The 19,451-nt window shown below is 41.4% G+C and overlaps 1 protein-coding gene across 1 annotated transcript in view; it reads left to right on the top strand.

Annotated features, from left to right (window-relative positions):
• The window catches only part of CDKAL1 (CDK5 regulatory subunit associated protein 1 like 1), a 1,735,794-nt gene that overhangs the window by 1,671,214 nt on the left and 45,129 nt on the right, over positions 1-19,451 (top strand). Inside the window, exon 13 of the mRNA XM_030211517.1 lies at positions 17,446-17,529. Within this exon, the coding sequence (XP_030067377.1) occupies positions 17,446-17,529 (84 nt within the window). The remainder of the gene's footprint in view (positions 1-17,445; positions 17,530-19,451) is intronic.

Raw genomic sequence — 19,451 nt, 5'->3', positions numbered from 1 at the left:
AACTGTGAATGGACAGTGTCAGCATTAGCGCACGGCTCGGCTTTGTAAATAGGGGATATACATTCTTTGGTAAAGGAAATGACTCAAAAGCCCTATATAAACCAGTTCAACCCCCTTTATTCAATAGCTCTCGCTATCCCTTTTCTACACCAGGTAGGATTTGGACAGAGGAACCCCCTCAGCATGATGCTTTCATGATGTCAGTGCAGACTAAGCCAAAAATGCTTACCCAACACCATGCTGCTTCATTTCAATAGGCTCCAAAGTACTTAACCACACGACAGTGACGTAGCAAGGGGGGGCAGGGGGGGTGGTCCGCCCCAGGTGTCAGCTCAAGGGGGGTGCTCCCTGCCAGCTCCCCCCCCCCGGGTGCAGCACGATGACACCCCCCCTCGGTGCATCAACACCTCCAGACCCAGTGCCTACCCTCAGTCCAACCAGCTCCCGCACCCTACCTTTAAAGAAATCTCGGAAGCCGAGGCGCAGCGCCTCGCGCCTGCATTTAAAAGAAGTGTGGATCGTCTCATCGGGCCTTCCCTCACTCTGTCTGTCCCGCCCTCCGCTGACGCAACTTCCTATTTCCGCAAGGGCGGGACAGGCAGACTGAGGGAAGGCCCGATGAGATGATCCACACTTCTTTTACATGCAGGTGCGAGGCGCTGCGCATCGCCTCGCCACGGCTTCTGAGATTTCTTTAAAAGTAGGGTGCGGGAGCTTGTTGGATGGAGTTGAAGAGGGTAGGCACTGGGTCGGGGGATGTCATCGTGCTGCACCCGGGGGGCCAACGGCAAACCGCCCCGGGTGGCAGCCCCCCTTGCTACGCCACTGCCACACGAACTCCATAGGAATCCTCAGAAAAAAAATATTTCTGGTAGAATAAGTATTGTCATAATTAGAAGGCAGTTGTTAAGAATGCTGTTTAGGAAATAGGAATGGCTTAGGTACATGTAGAAATGTTAAAAAATGCAACTACAATGTTTCACCCACTGTGCAAATATTCAACCTAATTTTATATAGGGCTTCTAGGCAGGACATCATTTAGGTTTATGTATGCAAAACTGCAATATTGTTTTACAAAAGGCTCACTAATCATGGAGCTTTTTATAAAATACGTGTAGGACCATGAACAAAATATGTGCATTTGGCAGAATGCACAGAAGAAGAAGCCACAAAAGGAAACACAAAAAAGAGCAGCATCACTTGAGCCTTTGCACATTAAATAGCGCCACTTACATGCATTAGGGGCAATTATATGGCATATTTTATAAAACTGCATGTATAGGGGGAACCGATTAAGGAGCCTTCCTCCAAAACTTTAATTTTTGTAAATTCATGGTGGTTTTCCACATCCTAGAGAGAAGCACAATTCCCTCCCCCCTCCCCAGGTCTCTTCTCCCAAAGCTCAGGCCCAAATGAAAAATTAGCCCACATTTAAGCGTGATTTGAAGCAGCTATAAAAGCCAACTGGAATTTTTTTCTGGAATATATGCATATTGCCATTCTAAAATATGGAATACATGTCTTCCTTGAAGGTCCACTCAAAGCATTCTGTTGACATGCATGTATAAATAGCAGCTTTTCTAAAATCACTGTTTACACATGTATGCCAATTTACACATATAAATTGGCTTATTACTAGGGCTGCATTTCAGTTAAAAATTTTCATTGCAATTGCATGATTAAAAATTTAAATTGTGATTAATTATACAATTAAAGATATTTTATTTGTTGTTTTATTTATTTATTTCCCACTGCGGCTTCTTGTGACTCTGTGCAAGTCATGCAACCCTCCATTGCCCCAGGTGCAAAATAAGATGTAAACTGCTTTGATTGTAACCACAGAAAGGCAATATATGAAATCTCATTGCCCTTTCCTAAAGGACTGATAATCTCCCTCCCTCCTATCCCCAGTTCAGACATCTCTCACTTGCTCTTCCTTTCCTCCCTCTTTCTGTTCCCCCAGATAAATTATCTCTCTCTTTCCCCCCTCCCCATTATCTAGGACCTCTCACTCCCTCCCCATTATCAAGGGCCTCTCACTCCATCCCCTCCACTCCCATAAGCAGCGACACAGACTTGGTGTTAAGCAGTACTAAGCTCTTCTTGTGGCTACTAGAGCTTACCTCCTGGCCATAGTTTCCAACAGCGGCCCCTCCAGTTCTGCTTGCAGGTCTGCAGCTCACTCTCCTCCCAGGGTTCGGCATCTGCCCCCCCCCCCCCCCGCACTAATCTACTTTAAAAGTAGTCTTCTGTTGGACTCCAGCAGTGGCAACATTGCATATTCGCTGCCTGCAGCCTGCTCCAAAGCTTCCCCTCTGATCTGTCCTGCATCCTTTAACATCACTTCCTGTTTCTGTATGAGCGGGACGAATCAGATGGAAATCTCTGGACCAGACCGCAGGAAGTGAATATGCAATGTTGTTGCTGTTGGAGACCAACAGACGACTATCTTTAAGGTAGGCCAGTGTGTGTGTATGGAGGGGGGGGGGTGATGCTGAATCGCAGGTGGGGGGGAAGATGCTGGATCATGATGAGGATAAGGTTTGGGAGTGTAAGAGAGTAGAAGAGATGCTACAATGTGATTTCTTTTTAATCATGGTTAATAATTAGTTTGTGTGAATGTTGTCTAACTCTTCTGACATCACCCCCATTGCTTCTTTCTTTCTTTATGTAAAATACTTAAAGCTCATAACTTTACAGAGTTGTTGATGGGGGTACAAAATTACATACATAAATAAAACACAAATAAGACAATACAGTCATTAGAAAAATAATGTAAAACTTCTTCTCCATGAATAGTAATGTAAAACTTATCTTTCAGTCCGTAGTATATCTCTTTCAAACATTGAAGCTTGGCTAAATAAGACTTTCTTTAGTCATGTAGATTTTGAGTCCACCTGGGACAGAGAAGGTACCTGTATGTAGTATGTAAACCACAGTATCAAGAATCTAATAATAAACACAGTTCCTAAAAACATAGAAATTCTCTGCCAGGCTAACATTAACTGCCAACTTATTCAACTCAGAAAGGCTAATCAAGTTAAAGGACCTGTTTTATGTCTCAACAAGTCAATATTGCTCAGATTCAGGTAGTTGTAATCTCTTAGCATTTTCCACCACAGTGATTTTGTCGGAATGTGCGGCCTTAGAGAAGACACAAAATATCAAGGCACTTCACTAGAGAAAATTTTAGAAATAAGGCAAAGTATTTTAAGCTTGACATGCCAGTATACTGGAGGCCAATGCAAAGAAAAAAGAACAGAGCTGATATGCTCAAATTAAGAAGAACAAGTAATCCAATTGAACTAAAATCAGTGCTTGACAGACAGTTCTGAAATCACATTGAGGTAAAATCATTTCAATCTCTCGTATTCTAAAATATGAGATTGAGATTACATTTTTAAGAAAAGGTTTTGTAGAAAAGGACAACTTCAGAACCACGTCTAAACTTTTGATCTCAGTGCAAAACAGAATAAAAACTTATTCAACTTCAAGAAACAGAGGAAGGTTCAAGGGGGGCATTCTGCTGCAAATTTCTGTCTTAGTTACATTTACTGCAAGATTGTTAGCTATCCATTTCTGAATCATTTGTAAGCCTGACTTGCTTTAGAGATGGTATCATCTTTAAATCTTCAAAAGGGGAAAATAGGATTGCATCTGCATACAATCTATAAGCTACATCAAGCTCCTGTAAGAATGCAAAGAGACTGCCTGCATATAGATAGATAGATAGATAGATAGATAGATAGATAGATAGATAGATAGATAGATAGATAGATAGATAGATGAAAGAGTTGATCCTTGAGGAACTCCAGTAGTCACATGGCACAATTCTGTAGATGAATACCTTTAAATTAATCTCTAATTTCTATTAGTATAGTAAGACTAGAATCAATCAATAACTACCTCAACTATGCCAGCATCTAGTAGCCTACTGAAAAGAATTCCATGTTTTAAGATGTCAAAAGCACATGTAATATCCAATGTAACAAGAACAAACATTTCACTTTTGTCAAATCCTAACCAGATAACATCAACTGTTGACAATAGTGAAGTTTCTGAACTATGCAGTTTTCTAAAACCATGCTGGTGATCATCTAAGATTCTGCTGAGATCCAGAATATCTAATAATTGATTTATTAGAGCCAGCAGCGTAGCTAGGTCGGGCCTGAGGGGGCCTGGGCCCCCGTAGGTTTGGCCCTGGCCCCCTCCCGACGATCCCCTTGAACCCCCCTCCCGCCACCAACCCTCCCCCGCCATCGCCGCCCGCCCTGCCGCTTCAAATACCTTGTTGTTTGCTGGCCTCGCCAGCCGAGAATCTAGTTCTTCGGCGCCAGAGTAGCACCTTCATTCAATGCAGTTCCTGGCGTGATCAGCTGTTTCTGACGCCGTACATGACGAACGGCGGGGGAGGGTTGGTGGCGGGAGGGGGTTCAAGGGGATCGCTGGGGGGGTTTCAATGTGGCGTCGGCTGGGGGGGGCGGCGGCGGGAGGGGGAGCTAAACAGTGCCCCCCACCTACGGCTGTGGCCCCCGCTCCCAGCGAGGTCTGGCTACGCCCCTGAGCCCTCTCTAACACCTCAAAAAGAATGGATAAAGAAGAGATTGGATGAAAATTAGCTGGATCACTTTGATCAATATCTCCATTTACAATGATTGCTCATATCTAAACTGAAGCTTTGGTCTCCACAGCATCTCTCTTAGACGGGATGCCTTTATAGGTGAAAATGGTCTATATAGAGAAAACTTGCACTGGAAGGGTGCAGGTGTGGGAAAAAAATTGTTGGCTCACACAACAGACCCATTACCGACTTCCAGCAGTCCATAACCTGAAATACACAAAGTTTTGTACTTTTTTGGGATCTTGCCTGGTATTTGTGACCTGGATTGGCCACTGTTTGAAACAGGATGCTGGGCTTGATGGACTTTTGGTCTTTCCCAGTATGGCAATACTTATGTACTTAAAATATATAGAAGGTGGAGCTATGGATAGAATTGGTAGAAAAAAAATTGCTAACAGCCAGTGTTATAAGCAAAACTGCTATTTTAGAATTTCATTGGAAAGCTAGGAACGCCAAAACAATATTTCATTAAAACAAAACATTTAAAAAATGCCATGTCTACTGGAAAAATGGCAAAGGCCTGGACTGGAGGCTTGTCAAAGGTGGGTAGGTGTGGAGGGGGTAGGACAGGGTTCTTCTTATATGTTCAATTAGAATGTGCTGTTATAGGTATCATTATTTTCATTATTGAAGACGAGTGCTAAGGGGTCCTTTTACAAAGGCACGCTAGCTTTTTTAGCATGTACATTAAATATGCATCTGCTAAATACTAGAGATGCCCATATATTCCTATGGGCATCTCTAGCATTTAGTGCATGCTAATCATTAGCACACCTTTGTAAAAGGACCCCTAAATAAAAAAGTTACATTTTTAAAAATAAAAGTAAAAACAAAAAGTAGCATGATCAACACGACACTTCCAAAAACACCAGGGAGCCGAGTGGTAAAAAATTATTCTTTATTAATAACTAGTAAAAAAAAAAAAAAAGGCCCGTTTCCAACACAAATGAAACGGGCGCTAGCAAGGTTTTCATCAGAGTGTGTATGTTTGGGAGAGTGTGTGTGAGAGTGACTCTTTGAGAGAGAGAGAGTGAATGTACGAGTGTGTGTGTGTGACGGAGTTTTTTTGTGTGTGTGTTTGTTTTGTGGCGGGAGGGTGGAGGTTGGGAGAGGCGTTTGAATGAGTGTATGTGTGTGTTAGTGATAGAGTTGTTTTTGGGAACTCCCTTGGGGGTGGAGTTTTTTTGTGTGTGTGTTTGTTTTGTGGCAGGAGGGTGGAGGTTGGGAGGGGCGTTTGAATGAGTGTATGTGTGTGTTAGTGATAGAGTTGTTTTTTGGGAACTCCCTTGGGGGGGGGGGGGTAGCGTTGGGCTTGTGTGTCTCTGTGTGTCACATTCAACCCTCCCACCGCCACCAACCCGTAGGAATGTGTAGGACGTCATTACTCACAGAAACAGAATCCAGATCAGTGAACACGCCGGACTCGGAGACCGGCGCTGAAGGGGACTTCGGCTGGCGGGGGTTGGGGACCCCCGCCGGCAAAGGTACCTGGTGAGGGAGGGTTGGAACTTGGCAGCAGCGGGGAGGGGGGGTCAAAACGGATGGGGGGGTCTAAAATGTGCCCCATACCTCGGGCTCTGGACCCCCTCCCACCGAAGTCTGTCTATGCCCCTGCATTTTCAGTTTTTTAATGAACTCTTCATGAATATCTCCATTTGCAACAACTGCTATTTGTCAAAACTAGAATACTTTGGGGGGGGGGGGGGTTAACATTGAGAGGCCTAAAAATACCACTTAGTTGTACACCTTTAACTGCATATGTTTACCTTATTCCTTTATTTTTTTAATAGTTTATAGATGATTCTTACATCCTGTATTTTTGAACATCAGTGTATATTCAGTGTTTGTTCTGGTTCTGTTCTTCTGCAAATTCTCTTTCTAATGTGATAGCTTCTAGATATAACCATATTTCAAACACAGGGTAACAAACTTTGTGTAGCTTAGTTCTGAAAATAAATAGTAACTTTTATCATTATTGGTTGGATTACTAAGAGGGAAATAGTCCCTTAGAGTTTACCATCATCATGTTCTTGATATCTAGTCTGTCTCTGTCTTTTAACATGTTTTCTTTCTGTTTATTTATCATGTTATTGTTTAAAAAAAATGTGTACTATTTTGGATTCAGCAACATATGAAGATAGTATTGTATGTAAGAAAAAAATACATGCTATGTCAATAGGCAAAACACAGCAGAAGATGTATTTGCCAACAGAATGGGAAAGAGTTTTAGAATTTGGAAGCAGAAAAATCATTCTTCTCTTTGTTCTAGTAGTTTATAATTACTAAACAGAAAGATTTTGGGTCTGGAATCTGATTTGATCATGAACTGGAAATGTACTCATGCAAAGAAAATTAGCTAGCAAGGGTGCCAAGTGGCCAGTCCTAAAGTCACACATTCAGCAGCTGCTAAACTCGGAATGGTTACAAGAGTGAACTGCAAGACATCCATTCCTACATCTCAAAGAGCTGTAATTCTCAGTGCTAGACGAGAGCAGTGGAATAATGAATGCTGTGAGAAAGTGTTTAGAAAACGAACACCCATCAATGTCTGACTCATTTCTTACATGCAAAACCTGTTTTCCTTAAATGAGAAAAGAAGCCCTCCACAGAGAGGGGCAACGTGATTGCACTCTGCATCTGAAAGGCATGTGGTAGAGCTTCTCTTGTCTATGTTACCGTTTTGCTGCTGCGAGTGTGCACTAGTATGGGCGGATGCCTTTCTAGTATTTGACAGAGTCCTACAAGTGCAACATGTTGACCCTCTACTGAGTCTGTAGGGTGAGTGAATATAGTAATTTTTGTAACGCTCATGTTTGATATCCAAACCCACATTTTGCTTAAATGGTGCCTGCTTGCCTATGTATATTACATGTTAGGATAACACTTTCCCCTCTCTGAAGCACTCAGTCTAGATTCAGGAAAGGATAAAGCAAAGAAATCCATTATTAGCATGCTTTACTCCAGTTGACAAGCTTTCTTTGGATTTTAGCACAAGATTCTGTTGAATGCTGCCAAAAGTTTGTGTATTGGCAAAATCGATTCTTGTAGAACACATATAATAAAAATGGCCATTTTCTTATCTGCATTTGGATGAGTGGACCTGCTACCATGGTTGCAATGCATTTTGTGTGAGCTAGAAGCGTTGCATTTATCATGTTGTCAGGCTCAGAGCGTGGCTAAACGTTGACATTGCTGGGGCCACGTGAATAGTATGCTGTCAAAATGGACTGACATGATTTTAAAACACAAAACCTGAATTTGAGCATGGTAAACATCAGTGTTAAAACACTGTCATGTTTATTTAAAATATCCTACTTGAATCTGACACCTTTGATAAATTATATTTTTTTTGTACCTTAATGTCAACAAAAGTATGTAGTAAAGCAAAGTACAGACACATTCTGTTTAAAAGAAAGCAAATAGTTTGAAGTCCAGTTGTCATTTCTAGGTCACCACTGACATTCTTGAATATAATTTGCTTATAAAGTGCAGGTCAGGGTTTATATATGCTTGAAGAAGCTACATTTTCACAGCAGGAGACAAAAGCAAAATGAAGCAGTCAGATGCAGGTGCACAGTAATAGAAGTGGGCTATTTACCCTGAAGCTTGAGCTTTGGGCCAAGAAAGCAGCTCCATCTCTCTCTCTTCATCACTCCTGTAGCTATGCCAGAAGTGTTCATAAGGGGACCAAATAATTGTTATTCAGTTGTCTTTAATCAGATGCACTGCCCACTGCTGAAGGCTGAGACACTCTCTTTTGTTATGCTAATTAGGCACCATTAGAGCCTGGGCTGTCTTTAACTTCTACAGCACCTAATCCTTCCTGCTTGCTCAGCTCTAAGCCAGACTGGCATGTGGTTGAAAAGGGAAGCTTGATTCTGAATACATCTGATGCCTAGTCATATTATGAACTCTTCAGTGCAGTGGTGTATGTGTGTTTGTGTATATCTATCTATCTATCTATCTATCTATCTATCTATCTATCTATCTATCTATCTATCTATCTATCTATCTATCTATCTATCTACAGGCACGTAGTACAACACTGAAACATGCAGCTAGCCACATATCCTTGCAGAACTCAGGGGGGGATGCACTAAAGTCGTCGTTAGGGCCTTTCCCTACCGAATTCCATAGCGAATCTGTAGGGAACGGCTATGCATGAAGGAAAGGGAAAGCAAATGAGCTGCTCGTTGCAGCTCACTTGCATTCTCTAACCCTTCGTAAAACCGTTGGATAATCGGCCAGTAGAGCATGCACAGAGCAGCCAAGCGTTTTGCTGGCTGCTCTGCGCATGCCAAAGACGTAAAAAAAAACACGTCCTTTATAGACGGCCTTGCCCCCCCCCCCCCCCGCCCAAGGTCGCCGCCGCTCCCCACTCCCCCTGCATTGAAATCAGAACTTTTATGCAGCCCCGGCCCCCTCCCTTCCTCCCTTCCTCCTCCCTTCCTTGAAATGACAGCTTCCCCGCGGCTGAGTAGAGATAAGGCCGTGAGCACACTGAGGAAAATGGCGCAGCAACTTGACACTGCGGACACAGCTGTGGCAATTTTGCAGGAAGACATGGTGCAAGTGTCCATGCAGCACCTCTCCCAACTTCTCGATAATAAATTGGCAAAGCTGCACAAGGCAATGGAGGAGGTAAAATACAGTGTTTCTGGCGACATGGGTTGTTTGCAACAGGTGGAGGAGCGCATCTCCGCCCAAGAGGATCAGGTCACATCTGCTGCTGAAGAGCATCACAGCTCACTAGAAGCTCAGGTTACAGCACTGGCGAACTGGGTGGATGATCAAGAAAACTGTGGATGCTGTAATAATCTCCGCATCCTAGGAGAGCTGGCTCCCGCAGAGGGTTGGGCTCTCTCAGAGGCCTGGTGCAGGTGGAAAAGGGTGCACTAAGTAGGGGCGCGCCAAGGGGATACAGCTAGACCTCTCCCGGTCATTGTGTGCTGCTTAAATTATGCTCTAATGGCCTGATTTTGGATTTGTGCAAACGGCAGTGGTTGCTGGAGTATCAGGGTTCCCAGCTCCTCTTGTTCCAGGAATTTTTGGCCAAGTTCACAGATCAGTACTGCTCTCAGCTATTTAATAGAGGCATCAAATTTGCCTTTTAATACCCAGCCCAAGTGCAAATAGTCCATGAGAGCCATGTGTTGGTTCTCACCATGGTGACCGCGCTGCAATCTTTTTTGGATAAATTAAGTCCTGTATGAAATATTGCCTTGTTATGGATTCGTAATGTGATTCAGAAGTGTTTTTGTGTTCTAGTTATTGTCTGTGAGACTTTTGTGGTGAGGCACTTGACCTGCCTATGCTTCCTTGAAGTGGCAGTCCTTGACGGTGCTTCAGTGTGGCCTGCAGAGCCTGGCGTTGGGGACATGGAGATGCCCACAGATGTTCTATAACTGTGCTATTACTGTGCTGTTATTTGGATTGGGCACCCTGTGAGGCCCGTACAGATCAACTGTCTGGCAGGGCATTGACTGTGTATTGTTTAGGGGAGTAGAGGTTCTGGTTGGGAGTGAGTGCATGTGTAGTGTGTGGATTGCATAGGTAGTAGTGTGCTTTGGGTTATGTCGGATAGAGGAGGGATTGATGGGAGGTATCTTTAAGTGTGGATGGTGTATAGGATTTTTCAGGAAAGAGGGATTAGAGGGTATCTTTTGGGCTAAGGAGGTAGATTGGGGAATGTTGGGGGTTAGAAGGGATTTCGTGACAGTGGACGGAGGTCAGTTTAGAGTGCAATATCAGCAATTGATGTGCAGCAATTCTGGAGACAAGCATTGTGCCTGCAAAAACTTTGTGACTAACTGCATCTAATATCCTTAGGTCTTTCCCACGAGAAAACTGAGGATGAGACTTCATGGACATTGACTTATTTATCATAGTCTCAAATACCACTGAGTGATGTGGAAGCTGGGTCTTTTCATTAACTGATGCAGACTAAACTTTGTATTTCGCATCTAGATGCTTTGAGGTGAACTGCAGAGAGTAGGGATTTTACCGTATTTTAGTCTGTAGGTCTTGAAGAACAGAATGTGTAGGGACCGCCACTTGTCCTGAGAATGCTTTGAAAATCCTTTTTATTTATAGCAGTTGCCTGTGCTCCCAAAGCAAGATCTTCCAGCAGCTTCTGAATAAATTTATTATAACTGACATCCTCAGAGGTGGCGAGCCTAAGTCTGTCTATGATGATATGTTTGGGACTGCTGCATATCTCTATGTAGAGGCTTACATATTTGATATATGTCTACTCTGCTATATGGTGTGATTTTACATAGTGTATATGGGGGTGTGAATGAGATTGAGTGCAAGTGATAGGTTGATAGGATAATATTATTATAAGAATTTTTGATATGTTTAATATCTAATAAAGATTGAATTGTTTTGATACGCATTTTATGGCTCCTTGATAGTTTATGAATTTCATGTGCAACCAGTTGAAATGTTTAGACCTTGGTTAGAATTGTGATAATTCCTCTATATATCTACATATATGTGTTTACTCTGATCCTTATCTCCTCATCCATTTCAGTGATTACATGAGTAAACTCCTTCCCACCTCACGACAGATTCAAAAATACCTTTAAACAGTTCCTGAATTGTAACAGATTGCTCATACCCTGTAGCTCGTCTGGCAATTTGTTCCAGGGTTCTGGAGCCACGACATGAAAAGCTGTTGACCTGTCCCTCTTTTTCCATATCTCCTTTACTGTAGGTATAACAGGTAAAATTTCCAGAGAGGAATATAAACCCCTTGGAACATTACACGGTACCCTAGAGAGCAAAAACTGAGGCTTTTGATAATGTAGCAACTTACGTCATCATCAACAATTTAAACTCACAATGCTCTTTTATAGCCAACCACTGTAAGTTTGCCAGATGGCTGAGCACTTTCAAAATGTTTAGAAGGCTCGATGGGCTGCCATCAGAATTTTGAATTTAATTCTTCTGTTAATGGGAAGCCAACACTGTTCCATTAACAATGGGCATCGCGTGATCAGTATGTATTGAGAGGACCCTTGCTGTATATTTAATAGTGCTGTTTTTATTGTTTTCAGTTCTCCTGAAGAATTTAAGAATGTCTTTCTACACCAGTCCTTTTTCTTATAACTGAAACAGGACCACAATTATTGAACCAGATACTTGGGACAAGACCAGATACTGCAAAGTAAAATTCATGATGATTCAACTGTCTCAAGCCAACAATAGAAACATAAGTAGCTGGGAAGTATATTGAGATCACCTTCATTAAAAATAAAAATGAAAAAAAATCCCTGTTAAGTGGGATCATAGAATTTATACATATCACCCTTGGGTGTCTCTGAAGAAATTGCATTTTATTTCCCCTGACAAATATCTGAAGAATCAGCAGCCCAACTTTGAGGTGATATCACATTCACAGATATAGTTCAGATGGAGCTAAGGTAGAGAGCAGGATAAATGTGTCTCATTATTATTATTTTTACTATTATTATGATTATCATTATTATTATTTTGATCCCCAACTACTACTTTAGCAGAATATTAAGCAGATTGATGGTTCCAGTGGAATTAGCTAGCTATGCCTGGTTGCTTCACAATCAGCTAATAAAATATTTTTAATCTTTTTGGAACATCTCTTTATCCACAGAGACTTTGATAAACTGATTCTTTCTTAAGGTTTATTTTATTAAACCTCCAATCTGAATGATGATGTAAGACACAGGCATAACTTGGAAATTTTTGACAAATAGTGATGGGAGTTAGTAGTATGGTTTATGGTTTCTTATATTTGATAAACTGTCTTTCATGAAAACATAACAGGGCGATGTACAGACTAAAATCAGAAAGGAACTCCTGCATCAAATAGAAAAGAGAAACCAGAGAACAGCAATAATCATACAGAAGTGTACTGTCTTCCAGTGGAACCATCAAGTGCCAGAGTTAGTGACCAGTCATTCAGAAAGAGCAGAGGCTTAAAATGTCCAGCGTTCACATCGCATAACTCAAACAGCAAAATAATAATAATAATTGTAGGCATAGTGAATGGTCATGGGGAAGCCACTGCTTGTCCTGGGATTGGTAGCATGGAATGTTGCTACTATTTGGGTTTCTGCCAAGTACTTGTGACCTGGATTGGCCACTGTTGAAAACAGGATATTGGGCTAGGTGGACCATTGGTCTGACCCAGTATGGCTATTCTTATGTTCTTATGTTTCTATGAAGGATTTCTGCATACATTGTTGCAAAATGTTTAATCTTTTGTATCATCAAGGGTGATTGTTAATTAAGTGCCCTTACTTTTATAAAGGAAGTTTAAAATATGTGTGGTTTAAAATAGGTGTGGTAAAGTTATTACTCAAGAAAGATAAATGTTTTTTATTCAGAATGTTCCCAGAAGTACAAGTACATAGTAAAGCCCAGCTATTACCCCCAAGGCTTGAACCCTACCTTTCTTATTCTTAGCACCCAGGCTTGGCTATTCTCTTCCTTACCACTTGTCTTACAGGCTTTCTTTCCTACCCTTTTCTCTCATCTGGTGCAGAATCTCACACCCAGCTCTTGTCCCTATACCCCAGGCTTCTCCTGCTTGCTCTCATTCCCCGTCTCCCTTCTGCCCCATAGCTCATCCTGAACTCTCCCCTTGCTTTTAATATACGTAGAACATTTTTTACTATGTGTTTTTGCCTCCAACGCAATCTTTATTCCAAAGTCCCTCTTTGCCTTCCTTATCAGCGCTTGGCATTTGACTTGACATTCCTTATTCTGTTTCTTATTATTTTCAATCGGTTCCTTCTTCCATTTTCTGAAGGATTTTCTTTTAGCTCTCTAATAGCTTCCTTCACCTCAGTTTTTAACCATGCCCAGCTGTTGTTTGGTCTTCCTTTCTCCTTTTTTAATACACGGAATATATTTGGCCTGGGCTTCCAAGATGGAATTTTTGAACAGCATCCACGCCTGATGTAAATTTTGGACCCTCACAGCTGCTCCTCTAAGTGTTTTTTTCACCGTGCTGCTCATTTTATTATAGTTTCCTTTTTGAAAGTTAAATGCTAACATATTGGATTTCCTGTGTACACATACTGCAAAGCTAATATCAAATGTGATCATATTATGATCACTGTTATCAAGCAGTCCCATCACCCTTACCTCCCGCACCAGATCATGTGCTCTACTAAGGAGTAGGTCTAGAATTTTTCCTTCTCTTGTCGGCTCCTGTACCAGCTGCTCTATAAAGCAGTCCTTGATTTCGTCAAGGAATTTTACCTCCCCAGCATGCCCTGATGTTACATTTACGCAGTCAATATCAGGGTAATTGAAATCACCCATTATTATTGTATGCCCAGTTTGTTAGCCTCCCTAATTTCCGCTAACATTTCTACATCTGTCTGTTCATCCTGGCCAGGCGGACAGTAGTACACTCCTCTCACTATCCTTTTTCCCTTTACACATGGAATTTCCATCCATAGGGATGTGTTCTGTTTCCTGCAGAATTTTCAGTCTATTTGATTCAAAGCCCTCCTTAACATACAATTCTACCCTTCCACCAATTCAATCCACCCTATAACTATGATATCATTTGTACCCTGGTATGAGTGTGTCTCACTGGTTCTCATCCTTCCACCAGGTCTCAGAGATGCCTATTATATCTCATTTTTCATTTAGTGCAATATATTCTAACTCTCCCATCGTGTTTCTTAGGCTTCTGGCATTTGCATATAGATGGTTAAATCCTTTTGACTATCAACCCCTTCATTTTCTATTAAGCCAATATGGTCATCAGTTCTTATAGAAGTTTGTTCTAACATAGAGATAGAATGCTACCAGTTTGGACTTCATTTTACTTCCAATTCAAATTCGCAGCTGATCAGGATAAAAAAAAAATACGTAGGGCTTGATATTCAGCAGTCGGCAGTCAGCGCGTTTGCTGTCTGCCGCCGGCATTAAACCTGGATATTTAATGCCGGGCCATATCCAGTGACCGGCACTGAATATCCGGGTTTATTTTGGCCACTAAAAGTTAACCTGCTATGCTGATATTCAGTGCTAACCAGTTAAATTTTTAGCAGACAAAGATAGGCCACTTAAATAGCAGGCCTATTTTGACCGCTCAACATAGCTGGTTTGGAGCTGAATATCCACACCTAATCAGCTATGTCGCACAATATAGCCGGTTAGCTTCTAGCCGCTAACTTGGATATTCAGCAGGAGATACTGTTTATATCCTGCTGAATATCCGCATTTAGGTGTTTAAACACTATTTAACCGCCAGGAGCTGTTCCTGGCCAGTTAAATAATTTTGAATATCGGTAGGATATTCTCCTTCCAAATTTTATCCTTTATTTGCAAAACAGCAGTAAAGGTAAATTATACCTTTCTGCAAATCTTCAGTTTTACAGTTCATAAATCACCTTCTTTCCTGTATTAATTAGGAAACATCAGAAAACACTAGCAGTTTATGATGTGTAAAGAGGGGATCCCTATTTTCCATTGCAGTTTACATAAAACCCTCTTTATCAGAATAAAAAATAAAATTAGTAGTATTTTGCTTAAAACTACCTTCCTTAAATGGTTTTAATACTTTAGTTGCAGACTGTGATGCCAAACTATAAGCCTTCATTGACACACAATGTGTGTTGATCAAGGTAATGCATACTATTTAACGCGAGCCCCATTATTCTCAGTGAAGACTATTTACCATCTAAGTGCATAATTCACATTATTATGCATTAAAACATTAATGAAGCCTTATGTTTGGATTGCACAGCAATTTTTGCAGCTGATATTTTGAAATTGAAGCACCATACCATCCACCGGAAACGGAGAAAGCCACATTGTACTCAGTTGACCAGAAGCCTCAAAGTAGAAGTGGGGGTTGTCTCTAGTAGAGAGGGAACCAGTTAATAGTGACATGGAAATGTTGGAAGTGGGTAGAAGGGAAAGAGAAGTCAGTGGCAATAGACATGAGGCACAGTGGAAAGAAGAAGAGGCCAGCAACCGAGGGGAGGAGAGTAATTGAGAAAGGAAGCAACTGGGGGTAGACAGCTGCAACTTAAGGAGGGACAGGACAGAGCAGGTGTTCTATTTAATTCAATTCCACTGGAACGGGAAAATGCCATGGTTGCAGAATGTCAGCAATCTACAGACCTACAACCCTAAAATTAGAAATTCCAATTTATTTTACATAATAAAGAAAAAGGCCCAATTTACATAGAACTTTTAGATCAAAATCAAGATGTCTAGTTGGGACATGCTCAGTACCAGCAGAATTTTACAAAAGGCCCTGCCAAACACAATTCTTTTGTAAACTGCCTATAAGGGACATGAAAGAGTGCATGGGTATTTGTCATTACACATTTTACTAATTTAATCATGGAAGAAGTAAGTGTCACAAAACCTGGTAGCTTCCACATGTAGCTGGCTCATTTTACAAGCCTATTCATGTAAGTGCCACCAATTAAGTAGTGAGGCTGCAATTTTTTTGTACCTTTATTCTGGAGGCAGAAATAAACAATGGGAGGTTATAGAGAATTACTCTTTTAATCTGTCATTTTAATCCCTGGTTGAAAAAGCACTTTTTAAAAACCTGTGCATGCCTTTGAGCTGGTGTAAAACCCAGTGATGAAATTGTTTTCCATACACTTGTATTCCCTTTGTAAAGGTAACTACACGTGTAGATTTTTACCCCACCCAAAGCATGCCCAAACTGTGCCACCACCACACCCCTTGGACCTCCGTGTGTAAATAGTGACTTCCCAAAAATTGCCATTTACACCTGTATGCAATCTACTTATATAAATGCCACTATTTACAGGTGGAGATGCTCTAAAATCTCTTCTTTTGTCTAATAGATATTTAATTGGTATAAAAGAATACATTTATGGAAACAAGATTCTAGAGCAGGGCTTCCCAAACTGTGGGTTGTGATCCCAAATGGAGTCGCAAAATCTGTGTTTGAGGTCATGACCTGGGCAGGAAAAAACTTCATTGGTTCATTCTTCTCAATGAATCCATGCTAATAATTAGGCCTGCTTGGGCTTCAGGGAAGGCAGAGGATGATGGCAGGATCACCTGCAGTGCTGTAGGAGGGCAGAGAGCTATAGTATGAATGGAAAGATAGGCTTTTGCAGGTCACATGCTTTCTGTAGCTGCGATAATGAAATTACAGTCCCAGAAAGTTTGATAAGAAATGTCTAGAATTTGGATCATTATATGGGAGAGGTTAGAAGAGAATTAGCTCAAGAAGTAAGACGTCCTCATTGAATAGCCTTCCTGTGGCAATGATGGGTAAGTGTGGCAGCATTCCTAATATCCATGAGAAAGACTTGCATGCCTACTTCCTCTCTTTTGTGCACATCTGTTTTATACATATTCATTTGGGGGGATCCAAAAACCTTAATTGTTGGTGGCCCCTGAGGAAAGGGAGTGAAGACAAAGGAATTAGCTAATAGTATATGTGTTGGCCACAAAAAAAAAACCCTGTTGAATAGATGAGATGGTGTGATTGTGTGATAAATAATTTGAATTTTCTGTTAGGCCATATGGTCTTCAATCCTCATAGAAGTCTGTTCTAACATAGTCTCTACAGGTAGAAAGTCAGCAGTTTGGAATTCAAATTAGCAGCTGATCGAGATCCAAAGGGTATAGGATCTGTAGTGAGAAAACCAAAGGTGGTGATAATTTGGTGCCCATTTAATGCAAAGATATTTATCTGTACTGTTAGCATTTCTTACATTAGCTGCTAGAAAACAGAACAACAGTGGCTTTTTTAAGAATCTGAACAGAAGTGTTTTGTTGATTTGTCTCTGGTTCTCAGTCTCTTTTATTTTGTATTTTCACAGATTGGTGAGAGACAGCAGGTGTTAGTAACAGAAGAATCCTTCGATTCCCGGTATTATGTTGCTCACAATCGTTTTTATGAGCAGGTAAATTTTAAAATAATGTATCACTATTCTGTATTATTGCCAGATTATATAATGCTGTGTGAATCAACCATATACTCATACAATCACAAGCCGAAACAGGTGACAATTTAACTGACTTTCTCAAGGTCAGATCAAGAACAGTAAAGATGTAAAATGAACACATAGCTGCCTTCTGTAACCACTATCCAACCAATCAAGGATTTTGTTTTTGGTTGTAAATGGTTTCCATGAAATTAAGATATTGGTAAAAATGATACGCAGCTTATCAAGCATTTTCCCAGACCAATCAGCAGCTCCCAAATCATAGAAGTAAAGCAGTTGCTTCAGAAAACCCGACTTTACTGTTTGCAGTAGCACTCAGACCCTGTGGATAGCTACTTCTCTGCCAGTGGGGCCTAACACTTTTATCTGTGTTGTAAATAAATTAGTTAAAGGCTACCTGATACACTACAGAGCAGCTAATATTGCATAGGCTAGGGAGCAAGAATCTTTTCTCTACTCCAGTAGCAGCACAACAATGTCATGAAGGTTTTCCCTCCTGGGATACTCAGAAAGGAGGAGATCTCTTTGATGCAAGATATACTGATGTCCTTGATGGCTACATCAGTGTCAGTGCTAAAGTTATTGATGGTGTTGCATTCTGTACCAACAGCATCTCCCATATTGCCTAACCTGCTTATCTCATCCTTTGGTTACATGAGGCTGGTATGTATATTGATAACTCAGGAGGATATACTATAATCACACAAGTACTTCAGAGCTGTTATTGAGTGGACTTTAGAAGACCTGGTACTTGAGTTTCATGCTCATCATCTAGCTTTCCTTTAAATGAGTTCATTGTCAAGACCACTGATACCTTCTTTTTTACCTTGTACAAATAGATCATATACTCATATCTCTTCATTCTTTGCTATCGACAACTTGGCCTCAGTTTGCCACATTGGTAGACATCTCTCTTAGAAGTCATTCAGTATCTGAAAGACAGGTTTGTCCTCCAATTTCTCATACAGTTGGTTCTAAAAGGAGGCAAAAGCACTGGGTTAATGATAGTGAAACAAATACATTAACAAAATGTGGTCTAGGGCTGCATTTCAGTTAGAATTTTAATCGTGGTTAATGGCAGGGGTGTAGCCAGCAGTCCATTGGGGGGGGGGGGGTGTTACAGGGGTGGATGGAGGGCCATGAATTCCCTCTCCCTCCCCTGCATTTGATATTATTTGCCCAATATTTAGAACCGTTTAACCGGCCAGGAATGGCTCCTGGCTGGTTAGACTTCACTTAACCAGCTATCCGGAAATATTCAGTGGGGGATCGCCGGTTATCTCCCATTGAATATTGCCAGTTAGCGCTTAGTCAGTGGTTCCCAAACCTGGTCCTGGAGGTACCCCAGCCACTCAGGTTTTCAAGATATCCACACAATGAATATTCATGAGAGAGATTTGCATGCAGTGTATTCAGCACATTGTCAGCTAAATTTGAAAGCCAAATTCGGCCACTGAAATAGCAGGCCTATCGTTCACTGGTTTCAACTTCACTGGCTAGTGCTGATTATCGGCTTGGCTGGTTAAGTTGAAACCAGCCTAGAAACACCCGGATATTACTACTACTTATCATTTCTGTAGCGCTACTAGACATACACAGTGCTGTACACTGTATGCTAGTCACCAGAAACAGCCCGACATTGGATATCCAGGCTCAGCACCAACCATGTGAGTCAGCCTGGCTGACTTCCACGGTCTAAATATCTTTGCTGGCAGGTTTGCTGATGCCCCGTCAGTTGAAGAAATCCACTGCCAAAGCTGCCCTCTTCCTTCTTGGGATATGTCAGGAGCAAGGAAGTCAGTGGTATGCCTTCAGCTGCTGATACTGGCACTCCCCAAGCAAGCTCAGTTCATGCACAAACTAAGAATGTTCGGGGGGGG

This window comes from Microcaecilia unicolor, chromosome 1 (assembly GCF_901765095.1).
Source record: "Microcaecilia unicolor chromosome 1, aMicUni1.1, whole genome shotgun sequence".
Classification (NCBI taxonomy): Eukaryota; Metazoa; Chordata; class Amphibia; order Gymnophiona; family Siphonopidae; genus Microcaecilia; species Microcaecilia unicolor.
Note: the sequence above shows the minus strand (reverse complement) of the source record. Positions and strands in the feature narration are given on the sequence as shown.